Source organism: Acipenser ruthenus, chromosome 12 (genome assembly GCF_902713425.1).
Source record: "Acipenser ruthenus chromosome 12, fAciRut3.2 maternal haplotype, whole genome shotgun sequence".
In the NCBI taxonomy this organism is placed as follows: domain Eukaryota; kingdom Metazoa; phylum Chordata; class Actinopteri; order Acipenseriformes; family Acipenseridae; genus Acipenser; species Acipenser ruthenus.
Genome location: NC_081200.1, coordinates 16,152,832 through 16,166,443, shown reverse-complemented (window position 1 = coordinate 16,166,443; position 13,612 = coordinate 16,152,832). Strand labels below are relative to the sequence as shown.

Genomic DNA, 13,612 nt, shown 5'->3' with positions numbered 1-13,612 from the left:
ATTACCAGAACGAGTCATTACCAGAGCGAGTCATTACCAGAGCGAGTCATTACCAGAGCGAGTCATTACCAGAGCAAGTCATTACCAGAGCGAGTCATTACCAGAGCAAGTCATTACCAGAGCGAGTCATTACCAGAGCGAGTCATTACCAGAGCGAGTCATTACCAGAGCGAGTCATTACCAGAGCTAGTCATTACCAGAGCGAGTCATTACCAGAGCTAGTCATTACCAGAGCGAGTCATTACCAGAGCAAGTCATTGCCAGAGCGAGTCATTACCAGAGCGAGTCATTACCAGAGCGAGTCATTACCAGAGCAAGTCATTACCAGAGCGAGTCATTACCAGAGCAAGTCATTACCAGAGCGAGTCATTACCAGAGCGAGTCATTACCAGAGCGAGTCATTACCAGAGCGAGTCATTACCAGAGCTAGTCATTACCAGAGCGAGTCATTACCAGAGCTAGTCATTACCAGAGCAAGTCATTACCAGAGCGAGTCATTACCAGAGCTAGTCATTACCAGAGCTAGTCATTACCAGAGCGAGTCATTACCAGAGCGAGTCATTACCAGAGCGAGTCATTACCAGAGCAAGTCATTACCAGAGCTAGTCATTACCAGAGCGAGTCATTACCAGAACGAGTCATTACCAGAGCGAGTCATTACCAGAGCAAGTCATTACCAGAGCAAGTCATTACCAGACATATCCAGCAGGGGGAATAAAGACTAGTAAAACATTCCATCTCTTACTCTATAAAATCAGGTTCCGAAGGTGTTTGTATCTGTTTGTATAAAGTGATTAATGGGATTCATTGTTGATTCAGCTATAAACCTGGAGCCTGGATGTTCGTCATGTTTATTTATTCACACATACGGTTCATGTTACAGCTTTTTTTTCACCTGCACCTTTGTTTCATTCTCCTTTCCCTGCTCACCTGCAGCTGAGCATTGTGATCCATTTTCTTGTGATTATTCTGTAACGGGTTATGTTTTTGAAGGACATGACCATGTCTTCCATGTAAAAGATATCTGAATGTCAATCACACTTTTTGGGATAAATAATAATAATAATAATAATAATAATAATAATAATAATAATAATAATAATAATAATAATAATAATAATAATAAATAAGACCCTAAGATATACCAGTGTTTAGGTAAGTATATTAGACACCATGTTATGTAATACATGAAATAATTTTTATTTTTTACACAGGGAAATTAAATTAGATAAAATAAGGCAGAGCATAGTCACAGACAAGCATCCTTGTTCAGATGAAAGTCGTTTTGTATTGTCAACAGGTTTAAATTAATAAAATTGTCTGACTCTGTTCTGAAAAAAAATATAATAATCTCTTGTAGTCTTCCTAAATGTGGGTCATAAAATTTCAAAGTATGAATCCCTTATAATTTGGCACTGGTATCTAAATACTGTAAATGCTTCTTTAAATTTGCTATCAAAACTTTTTTGGGTGGAGAATGGGTTTTTAACGTTGGACAATGGCACTGATTACAGTAGGCACAGTGCTGGCTGGTCCTCCACTCACAGCACTGCAAGTGCACCTCAGTCTTGATTTGAACACCCCCTGCCATTCATTCTCGTGACTGAAAAATTGTGCTGAATTATGCTGCACTGTTTGGTTGTAATTTAGGCTGATTTCCACAAAGGGCTATGCTGAGACAGACTTACTTCTCTTGTTACCTGGCAAGAAAGACTAGTTTATTAGCCAGCTATGCCACCTATATTCCACATTAAGGATTTTTCTGAGATGGAATGCTGATAACAGGTAAAAAAATGTTTAGCCCTGAAAGGGTAGACAATGACCTTGAGGTGAAAGGGAGTAAAGCAGTACTCAAGACCATAATAGAACTGTATGTTTAAGATATCACTCCAGCAAGTGTAGAAATCCTATCAAACATCTGTATCTAAGACGGCTCCTCTTTTTCCATTAAAACAACAGGTGAATCCTTTAAGCTTCACTCTGGATTTGCTGTAACCGGGGACACTGCGTGTCTTGGGCATTTAAGCCTGTAAAAAGCTTTGAGTGGTTTGGATATTTCTTTGTACCTGAACCCATACAGGTAGGGTGTCAATGCCTTGGGCAGCATCATTAACATATTACAGTTAGTTAATGTCACCCACATCCCTGTCCTTATCTCCATCAAGTCATTGGAGTACAGCAACGTTTCGACCACAATCAACAGTAAGGGGCAGAAGGACAGGAATAAAAGGATGTAATGGATTAAAAATGTCCCCTTTGCCCTGGCGAAAAAACCGGTCCATATCCCAGACTGCTTTGTTTTGCAGTATAGCATGATATAACAGCCCAGGATGAGTCCTAAACACATGAGCATTCCCGTGACTGAAACCACATGAAACATTCTTAAAGGTTTGTAACTGTTCACTGTGTGTGCAATCAATAATGGCAAGGAACAAATGTTCATTGTGCAAATGTTCTCTTCCTGAACGGTCATGAAGAAAATGATAGAGACACAGGGTAAAATGCAGGAGAAGATCCACGTCAATAAAATTACCTTTTTAGTCCTCGAAACTGGGCAAAGGGACGAGTAGCGGAGAGGCAGCAGCACAGCCAGGGAGATGTCCAGCACCATTGCCTTGGTACTGAGTACCCCAGCACAATATGATACCCCCAAGAAGAACAACTGACAAGCACAAGCCTCTTTAGACATGAGCACGTACCCCGCATTGAAGCAAGTGCCCAGGGTGTACAGAGACACATATATTAAATCCGACAGCAAAAGATTGGCAAGCAGCAGGTAGCGGGTCTCTTGACGAATCCTGGGGTTTGAGAAGATGGCAAGTAGGATCAGTGGGATGACCAGCCAGACGGCCACAAAGCATGCTATAGGGCAAATCAAGAGCATCTTCATCTGCCAGAGCGGTAAATGCTGTCTCCATTCTTTCATTAATTCAGCCAGCATTTCAGAGCGCAAGTGGGAGTTGTTGAAGATGCCGGCAGTCTTTTCAAATGTGATGGATCCATTAATAAGCAGGCTCCTAAAACTGCACACCAAAAAATGCAGGCTGGGAGGAACATCCATATTTGAATAAAAGCTTATCCACAGAGGTGGAGTGGATGGTAAAGAAGTTGACACCACAAAGGGATTCAGATTCTAATGCAAGTTCACACAGTTTGCCACATCCTTGCAAAACCACCTCCCTTCACCCACGACAGCTTGTGTTTAATGAATGGCAGACCTATTGATTAAAAACAGAGGCCTCTGCTTTTGGTTTCCAAGAGCACATTAACTCAGGGCAAACAACATCGCTGAGGTAAATGAAGACATTCCCTATTGTAACAGAGCTTGACGGTAACAGAAATATTACTGTTTATGCGGTTTCCAGGACAAAGACTATTTGCCTTTCATGTAAAATACAGCTTACAACAAGCACATGTATTTTGTTTCCAGATCAAGAAATGTATTTTTATTTCTTTTTTAATTTTTTTAATTGTATTTTGCTTTGGGTAATTGTGGCAAAGTGGTTTGCAGTGTGCAGGTGTAGAGGTGTTGTGATACGTAACAGAAGACAGACAACAAAGTTCACGGTCCAAACAGATCTTTAATTTGTTTGTAATCAACGGGTTACAGTCCCGAAATAATAAACACAGTATAAACACACACACAAAGACACACACACGATCACAAGTCCAGAGTGAGTGCTAACGTGCAAGTGGTGAAATACAATTTATTCGTGTACACTTGTGAAGTGTTGTCCAAGTTGGTGCTGGCCTTAAGCGACAGCTCCCGGTACGTGTTAGCCGTCTAATAACAACAAACAAGTATAATTAGACACGACAAAACAAACAAACACTAAACACTCACGGTACGTTTTTGGTGATTTTCTCGCAACCATAACAAAGGAACAGATCACTTAGCCATGTCCTCTTTTGTACCGTCAGTCACACCCCCTTGCTTAGCGAGTGCAACCATTTCTCCTCCAATCCGTGGTTGCCACATTGTTTCCCTTCTGGGGTGATGACTTGGTGTCTGTGGCTCTTCCCCCTTGCTAGATGGCCGACTTCCAGCTTTCCCTGGAATGAATTGTCAGACCATCCAGTCCGGGGCACACTGTTCCCTTTACACAGCACCCTCACAGGTCGTGAGGGAGATTTATAACCAAGATTAATTATTTCTCTGTTACAGTAATCCACTAGGCTTGACAGTCCTTTGTGTCCTTTGTGTTTATCTACTCATTTACTTGTGCTTTGCTTAGCAGTGCTGCAGAGATGCATTTATAGTTTATGGTGTGAGCAGAATCCCTCAGTGAAAATAAAGCATTTGCTTTAATTCCATGTCAACACTTTATGGTTCTTCTGGATTGAAGATGTTGTGAGATTGAGGGCAGAATCCGCTACATACAGCGGGAGTCTGAGTGATTAATGTGCTGTGCAGTACAAGCTTTTCACATGCCTAGATTCTGGTTTGCACTTATCTCGGGTAAGAAGTGAGTTTGGTGCACTCTACATGATAAAAAACACCACACATTTGGATAAATGGGCACCTTTTAAACAGTCTTAAACAGAGATTGGATACACAGGCAACTGTATTCTGCAGTTGTGTACCTTTCATAGAGGCAGTAGCCAAGTTTAGGAATTTTCTGCCTGGTCTAGTTGGGTGGATGACCAGTAGATGTCGAAGAGCAATGAGCTCAACTCACTCATTGCTGGTCCACAATGATCCTGGAGCTATAGAGGCTTCTCTGTCTGTGTCGCCTCCATGCCCTGTATTTATACCATATAGGCATAGGACAAATGTGACTACAGTCCGTTTTTGTTATCTTCCCAATTAACAATAGAATTTAGCCCTTTAGATGTTTCTCAATTCAAGTGCAACCCTTACCGTGGTTAATTGTTTACCATATTTCATTCTATACATGTTTGCTCATGCTTTATCTCTCCACTCATTTTAAATCTAAGTTACTCTACTTATGCCAAAAGTCTCCTCCAGTAAACTGTTTTAACATCACCAAAACATTTTATTCTCCTATGATAATTTCCAATACATTTACATCCTATCAAGTGCCTTTACTGGATAAGCCACAGGGGACCCATGATTGACCAAACTACAAAGCAATAGCTGTCGCATACTGTATCTGTGATTATTTACCCAGCTTTTTTTGTGTCTGTGACAAGGATGACCAAGGTTTGAGACTCAGAGACAGTATAAAGTTCAAAATAAAGCTTTTTAATAAACAAAAACACAAAATAAACAGGCACAGGGGCCAAACAAAAAGGTTTCAAACACAAAACAAAACTTACAAATAAAGTTTCCAGGCTGGGCGTTGCCTTCACTGGTCCAAAAACCACAGCACACACAAAAACCCACTTCTTCACCTTCCAGAACTCTCTCTCCAAAATGAGAGGCTGAGGCCTCCTTTTATGCCAGGTGGCTGGGTCCTTAATTGGATGATTAATTAACTGATTGCTCCCACCTGACACAATCAATCTGGGCAGGGAGGAGAATTTAACTCCTTCCCTGACAGTATTTCTAAGGGCAGAGCCCTGCTCTGCCACAGTGTCATTAACACATTTTTAAGAGGTTTGTTTTGGATTAATACCTTTCAACAAAAAACATAAAAAGGGAATTATCGGGAATAACCCTACTATGCACTGTATGTTCTGTATGACTTTCCATTTCTTCTTACATCATTATTTGCCATGCTTACTAATTATTCTAGCAAAAAATGCTTCTGTTGATAATGGAAAAGGTATGTGAGAGAACACAAAAGGATCAGTGAAGTGACTAGGTACTTTTACTCTCTTAGAAAATTGTAACAGACACCTGTTTGCACATACAAACCAACCTGCCTTGTTTATGTTTTTAAGGATGACTCTGTGTAGCTTCACACAGCTCAACGCTTCTGGATTGCCAATAGATCATTCCTCTGGTAATGCCTCCAGTTTTTCACAGGATGACCAAAGTGCTACAGTCATTGAGGACTGGACTGATGTACGGAGGAGGGAAATTCTTCATTATTCCTGCCGCTGTCTCCCGGGTAGCTGTGCTGCCAGCCAGCCCCTTGGTCCTTCTTGCTATATTTTCCAGGAACAATCTTTATGAAAAGGCAAAGTTCAGACTGATCGCCAACACTTTAATCAGTGATTTAATTTACTGCCTTGTGAATCTTACAATTACAGCTACCAACATTGTTCAGTTTTTCCCCCAAAGTTGCTGTGTGATTTCCTTCTGTGTCGTCTGTTAACTATATATTTCAGTGGCGTTTTGAATGTTACGGCTATGGTGGTGGATGTCTTCTTGGCTATCAACTGGCCTCTGCACTATAGCGCTTTCCTGCCCACATCCAGAGCTGTCAAGCTAATAGTCTGTATTTGAGTGGTTTCAGCTATCTTACATTTTGTTATTTACCAAGGACACCTTGCAGTGTGAAATTCCAGTCTGCGTTTTCGACATTTCTTTCTTCATTAAAGCATTCGGCCCAGTCCTAAGGGAGTTGAACTACTTGAACTACTGACACACCTGAAAACCTGCTGAATACTCTAGTTTATCTGTTTGCCATACATTTTGCAATGAGGGCAGGGCAGCTTCAGTTGGGCAAGAATTCATTTGGACAGTGTTTTAAATACAAAGACGACGTAACTAAGACAAACAGAGGTGGTCTACAGCATAGAAAACTGGAGTGCAAAGAAGTTATTGCATATGAGAACAGCCCAGACAGATGTTTGGTGCGAAAAATACATGGGTGTACGATATGTTTGTTTTTTTAGTTTAAAATTTGTTATTTATAAAACTACTTTAATTACTTTTGCGCTGCAACCTGTTACATTGTCACTTAAGTCGTGTTTAATAAAGGCGTGTTAATAAGGATGTTTTCCTTTATGTATTTGTAATATCACTTTATATATATAATGCTGTCCATAAATACAAGAGGACAAGCGACGAGCAAAAACATGAGATTTCTGAAATACTGCAGAGTAAGATGGGGGTATATTTTACATAATGACTACAGTCTGTTATTTGAATGCATTAAATGCTCTCATCGGAGGTACATTATATATGAAATCAGCTGAACAAAGTTAATGGACTTTTAGTACGTTAGCCATTATGCCTCACCTGTCAAAAAAGTCACCGAGCATCCACTAGTGGAGCATGGATTAGCGACGAGGAGCCACGACTTCTGTATGTTACAAAGTGTTCTGAACGAAAGTTTGAAGCCAGCTAATCTTTGGCGCCACTTAGAAATTAAACACAGTGACCCCGGCTCCAGAAACGAGTCGATTAGACACCCATTTGTGAACGTTGACAGTGAAATGCACACAAACTTGACATCAAAGGAGACTAACAGCTTTCATGTGACAGCTCTTTAAAGTTAGTCTTCATGCAACGAAATCTGACTGATTTCTGGTTACAGCACCAGCCATCTCATTAGGTAAGTTAAGCAATTTCCATTATGGCATCATTATCAATTGCCTCACTATAGTGGAAAGCAAATGAATAGAATGTCCTTGTATAGCGGCCATGTGTCACTATGATAATAGTACATGGGGGTCCGCAAAATTTTTGGAGGTTCAGAAGGGGTCCGCACACCCAAAAAGGTTGGGATCCACTGATTTGGAAGACTTCAATCATATCCCTCTGTTTCTTCTTTGTTCCAGGCTAAATAGATTCAGGTTTTTCACACTTCATACAGAACACACATAATAGGGTCTTGAGCAGGAAATGCATGTAAACTGTATCTCACTTAAACTCCAGTGTCCTGACCCAAACCCTATACAACTGTGGCCTGGGTCAATCGTCAGTCCCCTCTAGCCTTGGAAATCATTACAGAGCAAGTATCTTCAAATTACATTTTTTACATTTTTTTATATTACTTTCTCTTAGTTTTTACATTTGCAATCATTCTGAATAGTTGAGAGTTTGCTTGAGAGTGTCTTGGAGTATTTTGAAAAGCTCAGAAAGTTAAGAAGGCTAACAGAAGTTCTAATGTCTTCTGCACTTCCTATTCCAGGTAGTGGGTTTCCATTGCTACTGCTAGCATCCCTCGACTCCTCAGTGACATTGCAGTCAAAATCCAAAACAATCCATTTTCTCGATTATTGCCTCACTGTGTATGATATTACAAGTACAGGGTGGAGTGGACAGAAAATGAGTTTGTATAAACACAGCGTTGTGATAAAACTAATTAAATTGACACATCTTAGTATTATTTGAATAATCTTACAGAAACCATTGCAGATGTTCCACTTTAAAAACATACAAAGCTGGTTCAGTGAGGGGTTAAACTGAAGGGACACTACTGGGAGCTGTGGAAATGCACTCACTGGAAAGTGGAAGAGAAAGTAGAACTCATGCCAACTGCAATAAGTTCCTGTGCTTTTCAATAAAAACGTTTCTTCTATTTTTTAATTAACTTCAGTTTTCTGAAGGAGAATTTTTTTTTTATTTTATGTTACGAAATAATATACAAAACCCATCGAGAGTGCTTCAGAAAATTTGAAATATATCACTTAGGTTTTAGTTTTGTAAAATTATTAGGAGTTTTATCTCTTTAAAAAAAGAATAGAAGTTAATTAAAGACTGGAGTAAAAGCTTTGAAAATACGGCCTGATATTTGCACTCAAAACTATTTGGGATTTAATGTCATTACAAGTGAAGGAAGGTAAAATTCATGTTAAAATGTATTTTGAAATTGCAAATCTTCAATAACACACCTCTCTTGTAAATGGTGACAGAGTATGCATGGAAATTAGATGGTGATCCATTACTTTAATCCTTTATTAATATAACACAGATGTTAACCTCAGATGCGCCCAGGATACTTTTCAATCAGCCCTGGCTTCAATCTCAATCCTCCCACACCTGACAAAGCTGTCAATACTTGCATAAAATTATGACTTGGCACCTCTATAGCTCTATCCTACATATAAATATGTTAAAATATTAATAATTAATCTGTGTTTTAGGCCAGAAGGGTAGGAATTTGCGGTATAAACCTATTACATCACATTAAATTGTATTGACAGATAAATTAGCTTTCCATTAAACCACCTGTAGCCTCTTATTATTCAAAGGCATTTTTTTCTTTCTTTTTTTTCTTTTACATTAGAGAACAATTTGAAAAGTCAGCAGTACCCACTTGTCAAATAAGAACAAAAGGGTTGAAAAATGAATCATGGTCAACATCTGTTGAGCTTCTTGGAAGTAGTGGGCATTTTATACTGGAGAGGCAACTACGCCTTACCTTACACCACAATATACAGTCTGAGATTTCAGCTTTTGATAGGAGGAAGAACACAAAATACCTGCTGAGAATCAGTGACTTAATTTACTACATTGTGAATCTTACCATTACAGCTACCAATATCGCTCCATTTTTTTCACAAATATACTCTGTCAATTTCTTCAGATTCTTCTGAGTACTACGTATTTCAGTGGCATTTTGAATGTTACAGCTATGGTGGTGGATGTCTTCTTGGCTATCAACTGGCCTCTGCACTATATATCTCTTTCCTGTTTTTAAATCTGGTTGGATAACTGTTTTTGACAGATATCTCTTTTTATAAAGCATTCTGTGATATTAATATGAAGAATGTTTTAAAAACTTTTGTGTTGTATTGAAATGTTGTATGGCACAATTATTACAGTAGCAACCACAGTATTCCCCTTAAATGAGCGGACATCTGGTACTATCGACTCCTGCCCAGTTTGCTTTGTTCTCCTCTTTGCTGCAGTGATCACAGCAATTACGCTAAATGTTTATATAATTAAAATATTATCTGATAGCATTGCATTTTCAAAAAGAAAAAAGGGGAAAAGTAATAAACTTTATTACTATCAATTATTCCATAAAAATGATTAATAAATTTGTGTATTTAATTGCCTTAAGGACTTCTTTGATATAAGTCGTGATTAAAAATAATAATAGGAAAAAAAAATACAGATTACAATAATTCTACAAATTCCCAGCAACAAGCCCCGTTATATTATTTAGTCTTTTCATAAAACAGAAATAGCTGCAGAAGTTTACATGTGGCTTAAAGCAGGGGTAATTTAGAGCAAAAGATGGCTATTACTAATTAAGTAGACTGAAGACCATATTCAGAGAGCCTTAAGGAAGTGTCTTATATGAATAGGAATATGCTTGAGTTGGGAAGTAAACTTTGCTGCCAAAAAACAAATGCAAATCTCCCTTTTGCGGCACCACAAACATACAACTGAGCTTCACCACAGCGTCACTGCAATTTTTACCCATTCTTCTTTGCAAAATTGCTCAAGCTCCGTCAAGTTGGATGGGGGCCTTTGGTGAACAGCAATTTTCAACTCTTTCCACATATTCTCAATTGGATTGAAGTCAGGGTTTTGACTGGGCCACTCCAGGACATTGATCTTTTTGTTTTTAAGCCACTCCAGTGTGGCTTTGGCTGTATGTTTGGGGTCATTGTCCTGCTGGAAGATGAATCTTCTCCCAAGTCCCAGGTCTCTTGCAGACTTCAGCAGGTTGTCCTCCAGGATTTCTCTGTACTTTGCTGCATCCATTTTGCCCTCTATCTTCACAAGCTTTCCAGGTCCTGACGCAGAGAAGCATCCCCATAGCATGATGCTGCCACCACCATGCTTCACGGTAGGGATGGTGTTCTCAGGATGATGTGCGGTGTTAGGCTTGCGCCAAACATAGCGCTTAGCTTTGAGGCCAAAAAGCTCTATTTTGGTCTCATCAGACCATATAATCTTCTTCCACTTGGTCTCAGAGTCACCAACATGCCTTCTGGCAAACTCTAGTCGAGATTTGATGCGAGTTTTTTCAACAATGGCTTTCTTTTTGCCACTCTCCCATAAAGGCCAGTTTTGTGAAGCACTCGGGCTATTGTTGCCGTATGCACAGTGTCTCCCAGCTCAGCCGTGGAAGACTGTAACTCCTTTAGTGTTGCCATAGGCTTCTTGGTCGCCTCCCTGACTAGTGCCCTTCTCGCCCGGATACTCAGTTTTTGAGGATGGCCTGTTCTAGACAGATTCACAGTTGTGCCATATTCTCTCCATTTCTTAATAATGGACTTTACTGTGCTCCGGGGGAGATTCAATGCCTTGGAAATGTTCTTATATCCTACCCCTGATTGGTGCTTTTGAAGAACCTTATTCCGTATTTGCTTTGAATGTTCCTTCGTCTTCATGATGTAGTTTTTGTTAGGAAATGTACTAACCAACTATGGGACCTCCCAGAGATAGGTGTATTTAACCTGAAATCATGTGAAACACCTTAATTGCACACAGGTGGACTCCATTCAGCTAATTATGTGACTTCTAAAGACAATTGGTTGCACCAGAGCTTATTTAGGTGTGTCATAGCAAAGGGGGTGAATACTTATGCAATCAATTATTTTCTGTTTTACATTTGTAATTAATTTAGAACAATTTGTAGATTGTATTTTTCACTTTGACATTATGGACTTTTTTTGTGTTGATCAGTGGCAAAAACTCCTAATTAAATCCATTTTGATTCCATGTTGTAACACAATAAAATGTGGAAAAGTCCAAGGGGGGTGAATACTTTTGGGAGCCACTGTAAGTGCAGTTGTGGTTGCAAACCTGGTAGCATATAAATTACATTTTAGAACACTAATAAACACCCTCCCTTCTCACTCTTTTTTAAAATTATATATATACTGAGCATCAAAAGAAACGTATCACTTATATCTGAGCATCAAAAGAAACATATCACTTATATTTGGATAAAATTCACTAGATGTGTTTGAAAAATAACAAACTTTTAGAGCAGGTCATGAGCATCACGAAGATGCTACAAAATGATCTGTCGATCTTGGGAAGGTGTTGCGACTCTTGGTCTCCCAGTTCGTGGCCTGCCATTGACAGAGTATGTCTGGTTATACCGTCTCACCAGGTTTGAAATTGATGTCTATGAGCACCCAAGATGGCGAGCCACAGTACGCTGCCCTAGTCCAGCCTCCAACATGCTGATTGCACGAAGGTGCTGCTCTCTTGACAGACGTGGCATATTGGTTTTTTTTCTGTGATTTTCTTTATTGCTTTTATTCAAGCTTGCAATTCAAGAGCTGAAATCACTCAATATCCAGTGTCCAATGAACTGTCTCATTAATTAGGTGATTAAGTGCATATAGTTCAGTCATAATCACTCAGCTAAAATCGTAAAGTACAAAAGTACCAACTGTCTCTCTTTAGCACGGACGCAAGAACTGTGTTGAGAATTTTAAGAAATAGAATTTGAGATCACAAACACACACACAACATATACACAAATTATTGTACACCAGACTATGTTTTATTTATTTATTTATTTATTTATTACATCATAACAAAACGATATACAATCATCACTGGTAACAAACGGTAGTGACATCTACTGTCGGCTCTACAATGAGAATATTTATGATCAGTGGATTATACCACCATGCTTAGAGTTATAAATAACAATTGATACAGGATACGCAGGTTACTTCAAACACATCGTATTTTCATTGTACCTTATTTGTACAGTATCGTATTGTGTTCCTTAACTACTATAAAACGGGTATCTAACGTGTAGGTTACTGATCATATAATCATGCGCAGCAAATCCTCGGGTACTTTTTTCTATAGGCAGATCCTTGACTTTAGAATTAACTTTAAAGAATTAAAGAATCTTTACCGATGTGTTTTTTTTTTCCTGCGCATTCAAGCAATGTTGCCAATTTAGTGACTTTAAGGGCTGACTTGGCGAGATTTGTTGTCAAAAGCAACTAGCTACAAATTTAAAGATTTCCAGGACAGTCATCTGAGAATTTCAGAGATATAAAATTGATAAAACGTTTCGATTATCCTGTATTAGCATTGTCGGGGTAATTAAATGAAATCCAGCAATGCCCCGCTCCATTTGAATACACAAGGAACTTCAAGGCGTCCATTGCTTAGCAACGGGCTCAACACGCCCCCACCCGTTCCAGATTTAGGACTACACCACTGTTCATGATATAGTTCCGTAACATCAGCAATACGTTTTGCACAACAAGAAACAGTGATCTAAGACGTTGAACACTTTATGACTATATAAATGTTTAGTATAAAATGTAATTATGTACTGTTTGTGCCACCTTAGGCGGCCTGCCGGCCCTGCTAATAAATATCTCTTTCAAGCCCTTGTTTAAATCCACAACAGAAATGACATAGAAAATTATACCTTTTGAATCACAATACCAAGTCTAGCGCACTACCAATGTGGACCCTCAAGTGCCTCAATGTTTCATGCTTTTAACTATGATGTAATGTTCACATAATGACATGCTTATTCCACCAACAGTTACCAAGTAAGAGCAGGAAGCATTGGTAGTTACCCAGTTATTATAATGTTATAAAATGGTCCCGTAATCTTAATGATAACCAGATAGTGTACACCAAAACAGTACAGATTAGGGGTAAATGATTCCTTATGTAACTGAAATACAACAAGGTGCCTAAATCAGTACACTGATCTGACTGATTTTCCTTATCCTAAATAGCCCTTTGAGAGTGTTTGATATTTCCCTGTACCTCAGTCCATACAGGTAAGGAAAAAAAGCTCTCGGCAGCATCATCAGAAAGTTGTTGTTTGCAGCAGTTGTCCACACCGTGATGTCCAAGCTC

The 13,612-nt window shown here is 39.1% G+C and overlaps 1 protein-coding gene across 1 annotated transcript; it reads right to left on the bottom strand.

Moving 5' to 3' along the window:
* Window positions 1–1,975: 1,975 nt before the first annotated feature.
* On the bottom strand, window positions 1,976–3,061 carry LOC117416765 (probable G-protein coupled receptor 148). The gene has a single exon (XM_034028156.2). It carries the CDS (start codon window positions 3,059–3,061, stop codon window positions 1,976–1,978), a length of 1,086 nt encoding a protein of 361 aa, XP_033884047.2.
* Window positions 3,062–13,612: the final 10,551 nt, after the last annotated feature.